At 44.8% G+C, this 19323-nt stretch overlaps 1 protein-coding gene across 2 annotated transcripts in view; it reads left to right on the top strand.

The window, feature by feature from the left end:
- Positions 1–19323, top strand: part of LOC147035371 (uncharacterized) — a 73097-nt gene that overhangs the window by 42245 nt on the left and 11529 nt on the right. For both annotated transcript variants that reach the window (XM_085897145.1, XM_085897153.1), the window contains exons 3-6: positions 922–1217; positions 1715–1987; positions 18492–18576; positions 18777–18954. In XM_085897145.1, coding sequence (XP_085753271.1) covers positions 922–1217; positions 1715–1987; positions 18492–18576; positions 18777–18954 — 832 coding nt within the window. The remainder of the gene's footprint in view (positions 1–921; positions 1218–1714; positions 1988–18491; positions 18577–18776; positions 18955–19323) is intronic.

Genomic DNA, 19323 nt, shown 5'->3' with positions numbered 1-19323 from the left:
GCAGTATTACAAGGAGGAATATCAGTAGTCGTAGTATAAGGAATATCAGTTGTGGAAGAAGGAGGAGCAGTAGGAGTAGCAGTGGCAAGAATAGCAGTTCAGTAGTCAGAGGATTAGGAAGATAAGTAGTAGCAGTGGTATGAGGAGGGGTAGGAGTATGAGTAACTGTATTAGGAGTAATATGATCAGTATTCGGAGGAGGAGGAGGAGGAGAAGGAGTACTCGTAGTGCAGGAGGACGAGGAGGTGGAGTATTTTGAAGGGGAGGAGGAAGAGCAGTTGGAGTAGCAGTTGCAGGAATATAAGGAGTATGAGAAGGAGGGATACCATGTAAGGAGGGGGGGTAGTAGTAGTAGGAGGCAGAAGAGCAATAATAGTCATAGTATTTGTGTGAGTAATCGTAGTTGTAGCCGTACGATGATGAGTAGCAGTAGTAGTAGTAGTAGTAGCAGTAGCACGAGCAGCATTAGAAGTCGCCGTAGAAAGTGCAGTCATCGTCGTACTAATTGGTGTAGGAGGATGGGGGTTGTAGTAGTAGTAGTCGTCGTAGTCGTAGTAGTTGTTTATGCTTGATGCTTTCTCGATTCAGAAATGCCCTAAATTCGTTTTTATTGCCAAATATATCTCAAGGCCAGTTTGGTCATGCCCCTTTGGAATGCTGAACTTCAAGCCCTTTTATATCCTGTAATAAAATTTATTGCCAACAAAAGGAGATTATATTCCAAAAAAAAATACAACCTGCATGACAGTCTTGCTTGCAGATACCATGTAGACACTGCAACTAAATGACAATCTTCATCCATACTCTTGCAATTATCATTTAGAAAATGAGGGTCTGAGTTTGAGGATGATTATTGTGACATATAAATTTTACAGGCGTGCTTTTTGCATTTTATATGCACATTTTTGCTGCCATTCTCAGGAGAGAAACTGCGGGTGATCCGCTACAACACTAACCGTGAGTGGTGCGAAGTACACTCTCGCAACGGGCAGGGTTGGGTACCGAGCAACTACATCAGCCCTGTTAGCAGCCTCGAGAAGCATCCTTGGTTTCATGGACCCATCTCACGTAACGCTGCTGAATACTTGCTCAGCAGTGGCATTAACGGTTCCTTTCTCGTGAGGGAGAGCGAGAGCAGCCCTGGACAGCTCTCCATCTCGTTGCGGTATGAGGGCCGGGTCTATCATTACCGTATCAACACTGCCTCCGATGGAAAGGTGAGAATGCGTTATGGCGTGATTTTTCTTTTTTCTGTGATTGATATATATATATATATATATATATATATATATATATATATATATATATATATATATATATATATATATATATATATATATATATATATATATATTGAATGTCATTGTGATGGTTAGCAGCTTACCAGAACTGGATTCAGTCATTTAAATTTGGCTTTTAATATACATGGTAAAATAGGCACTGCATTTCAAAACTCCTTGGAATATGAAGAATGCATGCTATGTAAAAGTACCAAAAAGACGACCTACTGAAATAAGATGGCAAAAGACAGACCTGTTTCCGAGTCTCGACCAGAGTAGCCTTCATCAGGGATTACCCTATCTTTATGTCTTTATTTTTTTGATGATGCCACAAATGGAAGGTTATTTATTGAGTCATTGCTGTGTGTTCTTCCTTTGTTCCTCCAAGGTCTTCTCAATAAGATATATTTATTTCATTTGTTTTTTCTTCCAAGGTATATGTAACAGCTGAAAGCCGCTTTGGAACTTTGGCAGAGTTGGTGCACCACCATTCCACAGTGGCTGATGGTCTGATCACTACATTGCACTATCCGGCACCCAAACGTAATAAACCAACAGTGTATGGCGTCTCTCCCATCCAAGACAAGTGGGAAATTGAGCGCACGGACATCACCATGAAGCACAAACTTGGAGGTGGACAATATGGCGAGGTTTACGAGGGTGTGTGGAAGAGGTACAATCTCACCGTGGCTGTGAAGACGTTGAAGGTTGGTGAGGATGTTATTTGGAGGATGGAGAAAAGATAACGATTAATTGTTTGCTATGGTTTTTCTGATCTTCTTTTTTTAATTCCCTCTGATTTGCTCTTTTAAAAATATTTTTGTTGTCCTGTTTTTAATCACTTTTGCACCTTTTATGGCATTATTTTAGAGTATACATTTTAAACATTTATAATTGGGAAAGCTGTCAGTAAATTAACAAAATGAACTTTAAAGTATTGGCCTGCTCTGGTTTAGGTTGGCCTGTTAGTATTGCCATCTGAACCCCAAGCTCATCATCTTATCTAGGGAATGTGATTTTATTTTTCTTCTTATTTGGATCTGGTGTTGATATATTGGTATGGTGTTGATGTGGTGCAGGCATTATGGGCTGAATGGCCTCCACCTGTGTCTAATATACCATATGTGTTTGTCCATAATTTACTTGCAACCTTGTAATTCATCGAAAAGTGCACTGATGTCTGCTGTCTTTGTTCTGAATGTGATTTATGTACAAGCTCTTCCATGAGCCTGAGATCACTGTTAAAAAAAAAAGAAAAAAAGAAGTAAACTTTAAGGATGACCAACCACTCAACCTTGGTGGAAAACCATGCTGCCACTTGTACTGCATTTACATGTAATTTACCCATCCAGGTTTGAGCTGTCAAAGTGAGCGAGTGCGGTTTATCCAAAGCGTGCAGACGCACGGTGGGATGAAAGCCGGCCAATCAGGTGACAAGTGGGCATATACTTTTTGAGTTGAACCGAAAGGAGAGATGCCATTTTTTGGCTTGTGATAATCCTATTTCTTCTTTGGCATCTATTAGAAACCCTGAGTTGGCAGGATAACAGCAAGGTCACAAAATATTAAGATCGAGATATCAGCTCATCACAAGGAAAGAAAACACATTCAAGATCTGAAATCACTTTTCAGATCACGCTTTTCTCATGGGTCGAGCAGTGTACTTCAGATCACAGACTTGACTTGTAAGGCTGGCCAGACTTGTGATGTGATGTCGAGATTGTGATGTGATGGTTGTGCAAGGCCCAAGAGAAGTCACACCCGTGGACAGTACACACCATGAATATGCAGGGCTTCTACTGGAGTTCGCCATCGTCACCAAAATATGAGATAAAACGATTGGAGATTTTAAATTTTTATTCAAATTAAGAACATTTTAAGCCAAAAGGTGAAAATTACAACAGCTGTAATTTGTCAAATTTAGCAAATTTGTCTATAACTAGAAACACCCACTCCCTACGGGAGCAACTGGGAGTGGGAGGGGGGGGGGGGGTGAAGAGTGTCACGTGTAAGTGCGCACCATGCGGACGGCGGTTTGTTAATATTCTTATTCCTTAACAGCCACAATTATTCCCAAGTTTATTGTGGAGTTGGCTGGGGAAAGCTGGGTCCAAGCCTTTCACGAACCAGCTGGCCAGGCTTGATGTTTGACGAAGGTTAAGGCAGGAATTTGTAATTTGTTCAGGGTGCTGCGATAGCTCAGCTACTCTACGTGAAGGACACTATAGGATCTTTAAGTCCACCAGCTATTGCTGGCAGATGGGATGCCAGTTTAGCATCCATCCAAGGAACGCACACACATTGATGAATCACCTTTACTGTGAAACACCGGGATAACGGTTTATAGTTGGGTCAGGATTCAAACCCAGGCTAGACAATTTAGAGGAGAGTATGCATAACTAGGCCATCCTGCAAGTCCTCTTGTTAATATTATCATTATGCCATTATCATTGGATGGTACACACCTTGGGGTTTCCTTCCCTTTCGTGTACGTATGTTGTTGGTGGTGCCAAACCCAGCCCGTTCTGCAATCCAAGATTTGAGATTCACGAGTCTGAACGAACGTACCTCTTGGCTACCACTGGAATGGATCTTTGTCAGTTGGTTTCTGTGACTTCTGAGTGACGTTTCACTGATCACATGAACAGCGTAACATTTTTGAAATTTGTTTCAAATAAACAGATACAAAGTCAAATGAAGAAGTTCACCATTACATACAACTAGCCAAACCCATGCTCCGCGCGGTTTCTAAAGTGAGGGTTCGTTAGGACGTCAATATATCCAGTGTTCACAATGTGATTTATAGAATTTCTTGATATACAATGTTTCTTGTTACATTTTTTGTGTCAAATTCATCTTCTGAGGTAGTCAGCATATGCAGAAGAGGGTTTTACATTGCAGACGCTGTTTTCTAGGAGTGGCATTACGCCTCTCAGCGGTGACAGTCTGTCAACGACAGATGTACTGACGTCAGCGAATGACCGATGATGTCATGACATCATTACGCTTCTCAGCGGTGATGTCACACATCACCATGCAAACAAATGTAAAAATTAGAAAATCGCCAAAAATTCACAAACCTGCCCATCTGGCACGATCTCACATAGCCTATGCTGTACATCAGACCACAGAGCACCCGCATGCCGAAAGTGGCGACAATCCATGTGGCAGTTTCGGAGGAGATACGTCCACAAAATATAGCTTAGCATATTAATATAATAATGCCCAGTATGATTAAAGAGCTCAAAGGAATTCTTTCCATATCCACAATCTTCGTGAGTTTTAATCAACCTGATTATATTTGGCTCCATGCGTTTACAACCACTCTGGACATTAACACCTTGTTCACTCATCAGAGTTAAATCAAGCACGGAGACGATCAAAACTCACGGATCGTCACACGTCACCCGTCGCTCTGTACCTCTCTCTCTCTCTCTCTCGTGGGTTTATATAGTATAACAGAACAATCCAGTGCCTTCCAGCAAATACGATTCTAGTCCATACTGGAAGTTTCGTCTGATAACGTTGCAGTACCTTCACGAATCTCACCAGGCAGTTTACAATACAATACTGCCATACACAGTCAAAATTGGCTCATATCAATCAGTTTATATTACAATTTACCAATCCATGCAAAACTAAACTTATAACATGTAACCATAAATTTTAATCATTCTTTTTCAGGCATTTACTGATGCTTACGAATACCACAACCTCTAGCTTTTAACTGACAGATGGAATTGACTGATTACTTTGTGGTTATAACTTGGATGACAGAGGCTGGAGTCAGGATTGAAGGAAGATGTATCAACAACCTGAAGATGTGTGCTAATGATACCACTCTGTTGGCAGAAAGTAGAGAGGACTTGATGAGTCCTCTGCAGACAGTGAAGGAGTAAAGTGAAAAAGCGGGTCTCTTTATTTAAACCTAAAAAAAAGACAAAAATATTGTCAACTGAGAAGATCGATGTGTTCAGATTTGGAGATGATCATGTGGAAATAGCGTAAAGTTTCATCTTCCTGGATTCGAAGATTTAAGTGAGTGCAGATTGTAGATGATAAATCGATAGACAGTTTACATTGGGGGAAACGGCAGTGTCGGGAGTGACAAAGATCTGGAAAGACAAAGATGTGACAAAACAAACCAAGAGGAGGCTGGTGAATAATCTGGTATTTACAGTTGCAATGCATCCATGCGAGTCATGGACAGTGAAAAAGGAAGGAAGAGTATGGTGTTGGAGAATAATTTTAATTTGATGGATTGCAAGAAGAACAAACAAATCAGTGCTTGAAGAAATTTGACCATTTATATTCGAAGCACTGATGCTAAAACAGAAACGGTTATGCTTTGGACACATCATGCTTGCAGAAAACGAGTTTGGAGAAGTCAACCATGCTGGGTATGGTTGAGGGAAGAAGAGGAAGAAGCAGACTTTGCATATGCTTGGAGTGTGTTCCGTTACCAATCAGCTACCAGAGCCATCGCCAAGTGGCTTGCTTTATTTTAAGCACTCAAACAAGCACTCCAACGAAAGTTGATGAGGAATGACTGGCGTGGCAAGCGATATCAAGCTTATTGGTAATTGAACACATCCCCAATGGATGGGGTAAAGGCTGCAACTCAACTGTTTCTGCCAGAGCTTCGGAAAGCAATGCAGTCTAGCGATGTTTGGACACATCTGATCATGAATATCACCAGAAGTCGATTCCGAGTTGACAGAACTGGATAACTGCTTAAAATATATGTATTTTTATCCCCCGCCGCGTGGCGGAAGGGGGATATTGTTGTCACCCGGGTCGTCTGTCCGGCTGGGCATCAACATTTATAGCTGTGAGTGTGATAACTCATAAACCGTTCGCCATATCGATTTGAAATTTGGGTCACACATGTACCACCTGAAAAGGAAGAACCCTATTGATTTTGGGCGTGGCTGGATCCAAGATGGCCGACTGGGGTGGCCATCTTGAAAAAAACGTTTTTTGTAATAAATGGAAAAACGCTTATCTGATTTCAATTATTTTTCAATGGCGGGGGATTCCCCATCTCTGATGGGTATATTTTTACTTCCGATAGGTGTGTGGACCAGCGACTGTTGGCTGATAACCGTCCATGCGTAAGTACGTCAAATTTTCTCCAAATATCCCTCTGGCGAGTATTACAATGCTCACGGACCTTAGGAATATGGTTATACATCATATAAAGGTCACATTTGGGCCATAAGGGTGCTGGTGGCAATATCGCACATCACAATTGAAACCATGGCTGGGAGAAATCACATATGAGGTCCCAAGATATAAGTTGTGAACAATCCATCGACATCGATGCAGGTTATTATTTATCCAGTCAAATTATAACAGAAACAAGCTCAAATGAGCAAAGATCCTCGTCCTATTAATGATGACGTCATAAAAACGAATATGACGTCATTGTGATGTATCAGGTTTGCGATAAATTATCTGTGCTATTGCCTGGCTTGATGCCCGCAAACAAAATTCAAACAGCTTGCCTAGTTTTGGAGATAATGGTATAGGCAATTTCCATTCGCGGTGATATTATGACATCAACTTTTTTTCTCGGAAGAATTTCCAAAATCGGAGATGGTTACTGCCTGCGCGTGGGCTTTCTGCATATACATGGCAAGTTTCACGAAGATCCGATAAAACTCTGGGTTGTGAAACAAAAAATGTCAAAAAATAGGAATGACATCATAAAAATTGATATGACGTCATTGTTATATATCATATGTGTGGAAATTCACCTCTGCTGAGGGCCCTGTCGCACCTTGACGTTTTAGCCAGCGTATGGCAACGTATCAAAATGTATGTAAAACGCTGGCGTACGCTGAACTATTGATGTTTTTTTTTTCAGTTTTAGGCGAATTCATAACGAGTTGGACGTATGCATAACGTATTAGTAACGTACACAGAACGTTTCGATAACTTATAGATAACATATCAACGAAAGCTTAACGTGTTGTCGGGGTTCACAACGTATGCCCAACGATAGTCTAACTTATGCATAGCGTGCGGCAGCGTATCGCTGACGATCATGTGGTGTAGGCTATTAATAGGCTGCCGCTCAACGATTTAAATCATAACCGCACTAGACATCGAAGTGTCAACATCACCGTCATGCCCTGTCACACCTTGACGTTTTAGCCAGCGTATGCCGACGTATGAAAAATTTGTCGAATACGCTGGCACACGTCAAATACGTTATGGGTAAATTTTGTACACGTTAAGAGCATGCTGAAGCACGCTGGCATACGTCGTCGTACGCCGAGCTCTTCGACAAATTTTAAGCATGCTCAAAATTTGTCGACGTATGCCAGTGTATGACGCACACGTTCCGCATACGCTGGCCATCAGTTGTAGGCACGTTATGCGATCGTTGACACACGTCGACACACGTTACTTGTAAGTTACTCATAAGTCGAAACACGTCGAGGTAATGTTTAGCGTACCCGAAACTTATTTCTAACCTATGAGTAACGTGCTTTGAACCTATATGTAACGTATATCCAACGCATATTGACGTATGTAGACGTATTTAATTGAAGTCTTCCGGACGACCACAGAACTTACTGAACATGTTTCTAACTTACAGCTACCGTATAATGGCGTATTGGCAGCGTTTAGGGGAATTGGTATATAAAAATGGGGTTCACAGGAGGAACCCCTCAGTGTTTCAGACTCCATGGTGAGTAGATGTCCATGTCAGTAGTATCAGTAGTAGTAGTAGGTGAGCGTGTGAGTCGTAGTAGTAGTCGTAGGTCCATGTCAGTAGAAGTCGCTGAGCATGATGGGGAGGGTGTGGGTGATGATGGATCCTCCTTGCGTCCGCGTCTCGGCCACGGCCAGGAGACTTCTTTGCTGCATTCTTCGAAGTTTTCTTCGGCATTTATTTTTTTTAAATGTTTTTCTACGCTGAACTATTGATGTTTTTTTCAGTTTTGGGCATATTCATAACGAGTTGGACGTATGCATAACGTATTAGTAACATACACAGAACGTTTCGATAACTTTTAGATAACTTTTAACAACGAATGCTTAGCGTGCTGTCGGCGTTCACAACGTATGCCCAACGATAGTCTAACATATGCATAGCGCGGCAGCATATCGCCGACGATCATGTGGCCGTAGCCTTTTAATCGGCTGCCGCTCAACGATTTAAATCACTGCCGCTCGACTATTTAAATGGACGCTGCCGCTCGATGATTTTAATCATAACCAAGCTCGATATCGAAGTGTCAACATCATATTCATGCCGAAGAAAACTTTGAAGAATGCTGCCAAAAAGTCTCCTGGCCGTGGACGCGGACGCAAAGAGGATCCATCATCACCCACACCCTCCCCATCACGCTCACCTACTACTACTGACATGGACCTGCTGCTACTACTACTACTACTACTACTACTACTACTACTACTACTACTACTACCACCACCACCACGCTCACCTACTACTGACATGGACATCTGCTCAACATGGAGTCTGGAACACTGACGGGTTCCTCCTGTGAACCCCATTTTTATATACCAATTCCCCTAAACGCTGTCAACACGCCATTATACGGTAGCTGTAAGTTAGAAACACGTTCAGTAAGTTCTGTGGTCGTCTGGAAGACGTCAATCAAATACGTCTACATACGTCAATATGTGTTGGAGATACGTTACACATAGGTTCAAAGCACGTTACTCATAGGTTAGAAATGTTTCGGGTAGCTAAACATTACCTCGACGTGTTTCGACTTATGAGTAACTTACAAGTAGCATGTGTCAACGATCGCATAACGTGCCTACAACTTATGGCCAGCATATGCGGAACGTGTGAGTCATACGCCGAGCACGTCGGAAAATTTTGAGCATGCTTAAAATTTGTCGACGAGCTTGGCGTACTATGACGTATGCCAGCGTGCTTCAGCGTGCTCTTAAGGAATACAAAAGTTACCCATAACGTATTCGATGTGTGCTAGCGTTTTAGACAAATTTTTCATACGTCGGCATACGCTGGCTAAATCGTCAAGGTGTGACAGGACCTTAATGCCCTGTTCGATTCCTGCAAACAGAATTCAAAAAGCTTGCCTAGTTTCGGAGATAATTTTTTTGGCGATTTCCATTCGTGGAGATATTTTGATGTCATAATTTTTTTTCTTGGAGGAATTTTCAAATTCGGAGATGGTTACTGTCTGCGCAGGGTATTTTTACATACATATGACAAGTTTCAGGATGTTTTGATGAAAACTGTAGGCTGTGAAACAAAAAAGTCCACAAGAAGATGAAGAACAACAACGTGAGTAAGACTGAGAGATCCTCCACGAGGATCTAAAAACTTGTAATTGGAAAAAAAGCTGGACTCGCTCATCGGTAAAGCCGACGTTTCAGCGAGTCGCCACTCACCTTCATCATGGCAGATGATGAAGTGAAGAAGAAGCTTGAGACTCGCCATGAGACATCCGCCGATGGTGAGGTGAGTTGGGCTGTGGACCAATCTGGGCATCATGTGACGGTGGCCGAGGGCGTGGAAGAGATGTTATTGACTTGTCCCATGTATAAGAGAGATGAAATCGCAAACCACTCCTTTTGAGAGATGGTGATTCAGCTCTTTCCCAAACGGCTTCCTTTACACTTCCAGCAAACCACTTTTTTTTTCTCTGTCTAAGATGACCTCTTGATTGCTATCAAGGCTGTGACCATGCAGGTCCAAGTGCACATATACAGCAGAGTTCAAATCCTCTTCATAAGCTGGACGACGATGTGGGTTCATACAGGCCTTAGGGTTTGCCGAGTTTCTCATATGTAGGTCTCAGCACATGATAGGTCTCCACATCTGATGCCGTACACAAAGTCGCATTTCTTATCCTTCTAGATTTTTTTCCTTAACATGAACTAACTGGCTGCGACAAATTCTGGAGGGTTTATATGATGTTACAATGCCAAACTTTGAGAAGAATCTTCTCACTTTCTCAGATAGCCCAACCACATACAGAATGGTAACTTGTGTCATATTTTCTTGTCATGTCCTGTTGTTTTTCAACAAACGTTATTGATCTCCAGATGTGATGTTTTTGATACTTCCTGCTTAAAAAAAAGACCATATGGGGTAACCACACTTACTGAGTTCTCCTGATGTTCTTCTCCTTCTCACACAATTCACACCACCCACTGACCCATAAATTATACTGTCATTGGCACTCTTTTCGTCGTGCAGATACTATTCCGACCGCACAGGAGGGGAAATTATGTGAGAAGGAGAATATCAGGAAGGAGTGCTCTCAGTAAAGTGTGGTTACTCATGTTTTGTCTTCTTTCCTACCATGCTTTTATAGGTGCCAAAGACCAATTATGATTCTGATAAGCCAAAAAATATATAGTGTCTACCCTGTCTGTCTTTACTTGTGGCTTGTTGAGGAAGTATTGTCCGCAACTGTCAAAAATTCCTCGTCGATGGAAACGTGAGCTTTTCACTCGGCTCCAATAGCCAATCACATGCTGGCTGTGGGAGAACCTGGGTCAGGGCAGCACAATTTCAACCTGGGCTCTCATGAAAGGAAGCAAGGTATAAGTTATCGATATCAGCCTTTTACATGCAATCAATTTAACCCTAACTGAACTGGTTGATTTTGAGGGCGGGGGGAGGGGGGTGGGGCAGCCCCCACCCCTCCCCAGATCTCGGCTGTCGATGATCCGATGAACTTGAAAATTTGCACACGCATATATCATCACGTAATGAAGCAATGGTAATTTTTTTTCCCGTAATATGTTAATTTGTCTAATTATTGCGTAATTGAAAGTCATAATCTTCACTTATTTTGGGTGAATGTTTCAATTTGCATAAGTTATGAATTTGCAAATGATGGCTTTTCATGAATTTGACATTTCTGAACATATAACAGGCAAAATTTGGAAATATCTTGGAGATGGAGAATTGAGGAAAAGTCATGAAAGGAGAAATTCAAATTCCCCAGTGGTTGCAAAAAAATTGCGAAAGATGTCGAGGGGTGGGGGGACTCCCAACCCCCAACCCCCCTACCTCCCAGTGCAGTTGGAGTTAATTTCACATTGATTGGAGCTTTAAAAATAAATTAATGATTAGATTAATTGGTAACAGCTCATGTGACAGCCTGGTGTTGGCATAGTGGTTCGTGTAGCGGCTTGGGATCCAAAAGGTCCTGAGTTCAAGCTCCGTTGGCCGCTTGAATTAATACACACCAGGAGGCTGACTCAGCCTGTCATCCTTCCGAGGTCGGCGAAGTGAGTACCAGTGTACTGGGCCCGGTGTATGCCCCGGTTAGAATAGGTGTACCATATCCCTGTGTCGTAAGAGGCGACCAGGGTTGCGTCAGGAAGGGCATCCGGCGTAAAACCTGTGCCAAATCATTATGCGGATCATAACGGATGATCCGCTGTGGCGACCCCTAACGGGAGCAGCCGAAAGAAGAAGGTAACAGCTCATGTGTATAAAGTATAATAATTTTCATGCAGAGAAATTGCACAGTCTCCTTCAAACCAGTTGTAATACCTTCCCCTCCCTTTTCAAATGCAGCTTTAAATTATACTGTCACCCAATCTCTCTATTTGCAGTTACCCTGTTTTCATACTTGACTTTTATCTTTAATTTAGCATTTGTAGGTAATCCTCCCCCAATAGGACAGGGGAGGCTTATATCAGTTATAGGGTTTGTTTTTACAATTAGGGCACCCAGATTTTAATGGTACCTCAGAATTTATTAGACCACAAGGTCATTTGCAGAAAAGAAAAAGGAAGAGGGAAAACAAAAAAAACCACCTGAATTGTGGTTTAGCACTGCAGCATCGACGGCTCAACTAACATTGAGCTCAGCGCCGTGGGAGGTTAAAATCTCGCGATGTTCCGAATGGCTCAACTCCTGTGGAGACGTTTGAATTGATGGCGGACAACGCGTGCGCGGGTCATGAGGAGAAACACGAAAACCGTAAAGCTTTTAAAAACAACGGGTTTATTCCTGAACCCACAAACAATAACTCAGGGATGATTGATAAGCAGAGGGATATGGCGGTGGGTAGTGGGTGGGGAAGAAACAGGGACACAAAATGGATAATAAATAATTATGTACAATGTGAATTAAAGAAATCTAAGGTGCCACACACCACTCAGCCACTGATGGGAAAAGGCACAAAAAATGGGTGACTCGGCTCTGGTGGAAGCAGGTACGATGAGGGGACGATGAATAGGACGGTGAGGAGACGAAGCACACATGCTGGTCGACGAAATGGGCAGAAGCAGGTAGGCAGGCAGGACGAACGGGCACAGGACAAAGACAGGCAGGCAGGCCAACCTCGTTAGAACTCTCACACATCAATGGTTCTCTCCTCACACACCCAACCACCCGATTTGGCTCCTCGCTCTTCACCCTGGGCAACACTCCCTGCCCCTCTGAGGTGAATCGGAGCTCCGCTCCTTGGGAAGCGACAAATGCCCCTCCTCTCACTCTCAAGGTGATCCAAGCTCCGCCGCTTTTTCATTCTCTCTCTTGCTGAGTCTTCCGGCACCCACGGTGGAGGTTGACATAGAGGTTATACACACAATTTCCTTAACCATAATCCCTCTTCTTCTTCGTTTCGAGCTTGATCTTGATTTCCGTTCTCTTTCTTCTCGCCACGCCCAGGGGCCGAGGGTCTATGCCTTTTACCGCCCCGGAGCTGTGGCGGCGCCCCCGGGCTATATGTCGGGGCAGGTGCCGAGCAGCCATTGGGTTGTATCATCATACAAAACACGCGGACCGTGTGCCCCACTTGGGGCACGGTATATGGGACAGCCAAGGATGACATTGTCTGCGGTTTGTTCCTCCACGCCACACTCACAAGCCGCAGAAGGTGCCACACCAAGCTGTGCATATTTGAGCAGAATCATCCAATGTCGGTACGTAGACGGTTTAGTCGTACCCAAGCCAGTCTTGGCAAGGGCATTCTGGTGGTATGGGAACCGACGTTGGGAATGAAAGCGCGTAGTCTAGTAGAGTTTGTCCGCCATTCCGCGCTCCAGTTGTGATCCGCCCAGTGGGCCGCACTGATGTTAAAGTCGTTGGCGTTTTTCAGCAACGACTGTGCGGCAGGCACAAATGGGTGTCTCAAATTCAGTCGCCGGGGCTGCTCATTTGATGAAGTGGAGAGCTTGAGATGGAGCAAATGGTTTAGCTCCAGTGCCTGGCGAGTGAGAGATAGAGTGGCTTCTTTGCGGCGAAGCTCAGCGGGTTGGATGCCTGCGAGGATGGAAAGGTTGTTTGTTGGTGTGGGACGCAGGCATCCGGTCACAGTACGCAAGGCGCCGTTGATGGCGGTGTCGATCTGGTGGGAATGAGCACTGTGGCACCAGACGGGCGCACAGTACTCGGCAGTGGAGTAGACCGGGGCAAAGGCTGCTGTACGTAACGTGACAGCGCCCGCACCCCAGCCGGAACCCACCAGTCATCTTAGCAGCGCGGGATGTTAGCTTCTTGCGTAGTGACTCCAGGTGTCGGCGGTACGTGAGCGACCTGTCCAATGTCACCCCCAAGATATTTTGGCTCAGGGCAGAAGGACAGGGGGTTTCCATCGATGTTGACGTTTAGCTCACGTTTTGCTTCCCTGTTGTTCAAATGGAAAGCTGCCGCCACTGTTTTGGTTTCGCTGAGCTTCAATCTCCATTTCTGGAGGCATGCCGATAAAGTAGACATGTCCTGGCTCAGAGTCCCCTCTAGTGTTTCCCACTTCCTTGCCGGGTGTACGATCGCCAGGTCGTCCGCATATGCGTACTTTGCGGAGACCGTGTTCGGCAGGTCATGTGTGTAGATATTGAAAAGGAGGGGGGCCAGGACCGATCTCTGTGGGACGCCGTTCTTAAGGTGTCGTAACCTGCTTCGCTGTCCGCTACCGGTGGTGAAGGTGAAGCTTCGGTTGTAGACAAGCTCCATGATCATACGGACCATGTACCTGTTTGGGAGCAGGCGTAGCAGCTTCCAGGTGAGGCCGCAGTGCCATACGGTATCGTAGGTGGCTGTGAGTTCGAGGAACACAGCACCGGCCTTCTTTTAGCCTCAAAGCAGTCCTCGATGTCTTGGGTCATAAGAGTGACCTGATCTACGGTAGATTTCCCGCACCGAAAACCAGCTTGCTCCCGAGGGAGAAGCGGATCTATAATTGGTTCGACGCGGGCGTAGATAAGACACTCGAGGATTTTGAAGGGGACACAAAGGAGAGATATCGGGCGATAACTCTTCGGGTCCCCTGGTGGCTTATGAGGCTTGGGGATCGTGACTACTAGGGCTCTTCTCCAGATTTTGGGGATTTTGAGGTGGTGCAAGCAGGAAGAGAGGAATGCGCAGAGCCAGCATGGAGTATAAGTTCTGGGCAGATGTGATAGGGGCCTGGAGACTTGTGTGGCTTCAGTAGTTGGAGGGCGGTGGCGAGCTCATCCGGGGTAAAGTCATTGGAGATACTTTCGTCGTCTGGTGTTTCCGCCCTCCAGAGGTCAGAGACCTCATTGGCCACAAGTCGAGATGACTTGTGGTCCCTCGTTTCGTACACCCCATTCTTCACCAGCTGGGTCGCAATGGCGTTAGCAGAAACGGGGCACTAGCGAGGGGAGCGTGCTGATCGGCCAGTGAGGTTGTTAACGATACTCCATGCTTTGCGGCCCGAGTGCGAGAAGTCGATGGTGTTGACGGCTTCGGTCCACCGCTCAAGCTTCCTTTGGTTGAGCCGCGCGAGTAGATTGGTGGCGGCTACATTGGAAGCGGTGCCCAGTGGGGCACAAAGGAAGGAGCGGCAGAGGGTCTCGCACTCAGAATCCCAGCACGGCGTATAGTTGTTTCGGCGGCCGCCTGGGATTGCTTTCTTCGCCGCGCATGTTATGGCGTTGCAGAAGTCCTGGTAAGCCTCGTCCATATTGATGGTATCGGGTGGTGGTAGACCCGTCATGGATTTGTTGGTAAGGAGGCTGTAGCGATTCCAGTCGGCCTTTCTGAAGTTCCATCGCTTCACCGGTGCACTCGGGACAGGTGCCACGAGCTTAGGAGCAGTGATAAGCGAGGGTCGATGTTGGGACCGCGGGAACTTCTCAAGCACACGTCTGTCAGGTAGTGGGCTGTCAGGGTCGACACTCGCGAAGGCCAGATCGGGGCTCGTCCCCGTTCCCCAACGTCCGGAGAGGAAACTTGCTGCGCCCTTCGGATTGTAAAGGAGGGCAAGGTTGTTGTTTGCTGCCCAGGCAGCCAGACACTCTCCGTCGTTGCTAGTGGTGTTATATCCCCAGTCAACGTGCTGGCAATTAAAATCGCCAGCGTAGAGACTGGGGGAGGGGAACGTGGGTAACGACGATGGGGATATCCGCGTGGGTGGGGGCTTGTAGACGTTGATGATGTTATAGTTTGCAACGTCCACGCACACCCACTCAATCTCTGTATCAGCCAAAGATTGACCGATGAGAGTCCAGCTCAGGCTTTCGTGGACAAACGTGGCAAGGCTGTGCTTCCTGCTTTTAGTAGACCCAGCTAGTGCATAGTGTAGAAAGACTAGCTTATCTGCAGAGGTGCAGTGGGTCTCTTGGAGGAGGATGACGAGGGCCCGGTTCTTATGGGCAAGCTGCTCGATGACATTGATCTTGCTTGTCGTAAGGCCCTCGACATTCAGCTGCAGTATTGTGGGTCGACGGTACTTGTCGGCGGCATGGGCACCGCCGCACCCTAAAAAGGGCGGTTTCCTCGCCACCTGCTGCTAACCCTAACAGCGTGGAGGCTCGGATATGACAGGCTTGGTTTCGTATACCGTAGTATTTGCGACTTACAGGAGGGACCACGTGAAGGTAGTAACCATAATCCCAAACTAATTACCACGAACCACCCCCTTTATGGTGCACATTCAAACAAAAGAATTCTTATGCTAACATGTCCCTTCCTACTTATTACATCGAGACGAGCTGGCTACTCCTACACAAACCATGCTACTCTATCCATTCCTATCTACTCTTGTGGTAATATCTTACCCCTCTCCCACAAATGTAACAGTACTTATGAACGCCCGATTAAAATATATACGTACAGGGACTCCTGTACGTATGTATTGGAAAAATCATTGTCGTCAGAAAACTCAGCCAACATAAATTGGTTTTGGGCCAGACATGGATTACAACTCACAAATCTTCAATGACTCACTCATCCTTCTGGCCGACACAATGGAGCTAATGGGAGGCCAGACGCTGGATGTGTATGAATTGTCGATTCCAGAGCAACATCAGGATGGCAACAGACTAGCGAGAGAAATTCTCCAAGAGAAGTCTTATAACTGGGTCACACTAATTAATCGCACTTCTTAATAACCGGGTTCTTCCACAGCTTACGGACAATCATATGGTTGTTTATAACAGGGTGATGGCACACATTGATTCTGGAGTAGGAGGATTGATCTTCCTTGGATGCTCCTGGAGGCACACGGAAGATATTTCTCATAAACTTCATCCGCACAAAGGTTCGTTCCAGTGGTCATGTCTCATTGGCAGCTGCAAGCAGTGGGATTGATGCCCACCTTCAAGGTGGATGAACAACTCATTCGACATTTAAGATCCCACTCAACCTGACAAGCACAGAAACGCCAATGTGTCATCAAACATTGCTCGGCTTTGGCATCCCACCTGAATGAGTGTAAATTCATCTTCTGTGATGAAGCTACATTATCACGTCGACTTGCAGTGGAAGCTCTCGACCGAATGCTGAATGAAGGACATCCTCAAAAGCAAGCGACCTCATCGGTGGAATTTTGCTGGTGTTGTCAGGAGATTTCTACCTAAATATCACCATCGCCACTGGACCAAACGAGAGAGCAAGCCATGATTCCAAGGATACCAATCATCCCATCTACTTTCTTCTCAATCCTCTTTAAGAAGTTCAGTCACTCAAACTCTTTGGCCTCACTATCAGCCATGAACTTTCTTTGGCAAACCACGTTAAAAAGATGACCTCCAAAGCCAGCCCCCGACTGGGCATCCACCATTGTATGAAGTTCTTCCTTCGCACACATGAACTCTTATTCCCCTACAAGGCCTTCATCCACAGCTTGATGGACTACTTCTCTCCCCACTTGGCTGGCACTCCTTCCCCGTACCTTGCTCAGCTTTACTCTATGGAAACCAAGGCCTTCAAGATCATTGGCATCTCTGATGATGAAGCCGAGTCTGTGGGTGTATCGATTTGCCATTGCAGACAGGTCGGTGGTCTTTATTTTCTAACGCCTCCTTTCTGATCTTGTCCCCTCTGCTCTTTCCGTGCATTGTACCCCCAGGTTTCTGCAGGGTGCACACGGTCAACCATGAAGCCCCTTCTGGTGAAACTCCAAAAATCCATAATCACTGCTCACCTCCACTCGTTTGTTCCTCCTCTTTCCCTCCTGCGGATCTAACTTCCATATTCTCGTCAGTCATACACTCGCCTCAACTATGTATACATAAAATCTGCTTCTTCCTTCCAGGTCTTCAAGATAGCTGTTCATCATCATCATCTCAGATCATCCCTAATCAAAAACTCTGATCTTTTCTGCCACCGTCAAAGCACCCCTCCCCAATTTTTTCCCCCATTTTTTTTTCCTTCTTGAGAATTTGCCCGCATTGTCCATCCACCCACCCCATGCATCTTCCCCTACACCTTTTTACCCGCATCCCTCGTTTGTCCGTTTCCATCTATTTTGTTCCTTGGCCCTGCTGTTGGCGTTCCCCTCCCCTCCTCCCTCCATCTGTCTCTGTCTCTGTCTCTGTCTCTGTCTCTGTCTCTGTCTCTGTCTCTGTCTCTGTCTCTGTCTCTGTCTCTGTCTCTGTCTCTGTCTCTGTCTCTGTCTCTCTCTCCTGTTCCTTTTGTTTTGTTTCATCCTGATCCATTCCGTATTGTCGCTCTTCCCCTAGCCTGGACTTTGTATTAAGAAAAAAAAAAAGCTAATGTAGATTGTGCTCAGAAACGCAAAGCAAGATTTCAAAAGACCCTTCGCATGTACTTTTTTCTGAAGACCGTGTGGTGTGAGGTGTTCTATAAACCCTCTAGTTCCAGTAGTAAGTAGTTATTTTGCTTTTTGATTGCCAGAAAATCTCTGTGCAATTTACACTGATTTCATGGAAATATATCCTATTTCTTTTGCCATCTAAACAAAACTTACATTTTTCCAATTTGCTTCTCATGGTTTCCTTGCTTTTTATTGCCTTTAAACCTGGCAGGAAGATACTATGGCAGTGGAAGAATTTCTTAAGGAAGCTGCTGTAATGAAGGAAATAAAGCACCCAAACCTAGTGCAGCTCCTTGGTGAGTATCATCAGTGTAGATTGATTTGGCTATATTGTGTGATATATATATATATATATATATATATATATATATATATATATATATATATATATATATATTGTACATTATGATTGGCTATACAATGCTTTTGCCATATTGCTTCCAAGTGGATTGAGTGGGGCTTGGCGTTTATAAAAAGAAAATGGTGCACTATGCAGGTGTTTGCACAAGGGAACCTCCGTTTTACATTGTAACGGAGTTCATGCCTCGGGGAAACCTACTGGATTACCTTCGGGAGTGTGACCGGGTTGAAGTCACAGCAGTCGTGCTGCTCTATATGGCTACACAAATCTCCTCTGCTATGGAGTATCTTGAGCGAAAGAATTTTATACACAGGTATTTTATTTTTCCAAAAATATCAAGTACTTGTCTTTGGCTCTCCTATCATGTCTCTTGTTTGGGCAATACGCCTCCATTATTGATAGTTAAAGCGCCAAAATGTAGTCATTCTGAAAAACCTCTTGAATTGAGATGAATATGTCATTGAAATGTGCTTTTGGAGACTGTGCCCTGATTTTTCGAACACCCACTATGACTGGTGTCTGCACAGGGATTCATGCCATTTTTATCAACCATTTTATGGAACATCAGGTTATTCTTGCATTTGTTATCTCATTACCTCTGCCAATGAAGGTAGGACGGAGGTTATGTTTTCACCCCTGTTTGTCTGTTTATCTGTGAGCAGAATATCTCAAAAAGTAAGAC

The sequence above is a fragment of the Eptatretus burgeri genome, chromosome 1 (genome assembly GCF_056783735.1).
Source record: "Eptatretus burgeri isolate ZD-2024b chromosome 1, Ebu_testis_v1, whole genome shotgun sequence".
In the NCBI taxonomy this organism is placed as follows: Eukaryota; Metazoa; Chordata; class Myxini; order Myxiniformes; family Myxinidae; genus Eptatretus; species Eptatretus burgeri.
Note: the sequence above shows the minus strand (reverse complement) of the source record. Positions and strands in the feature narration are given on the sequence as shown.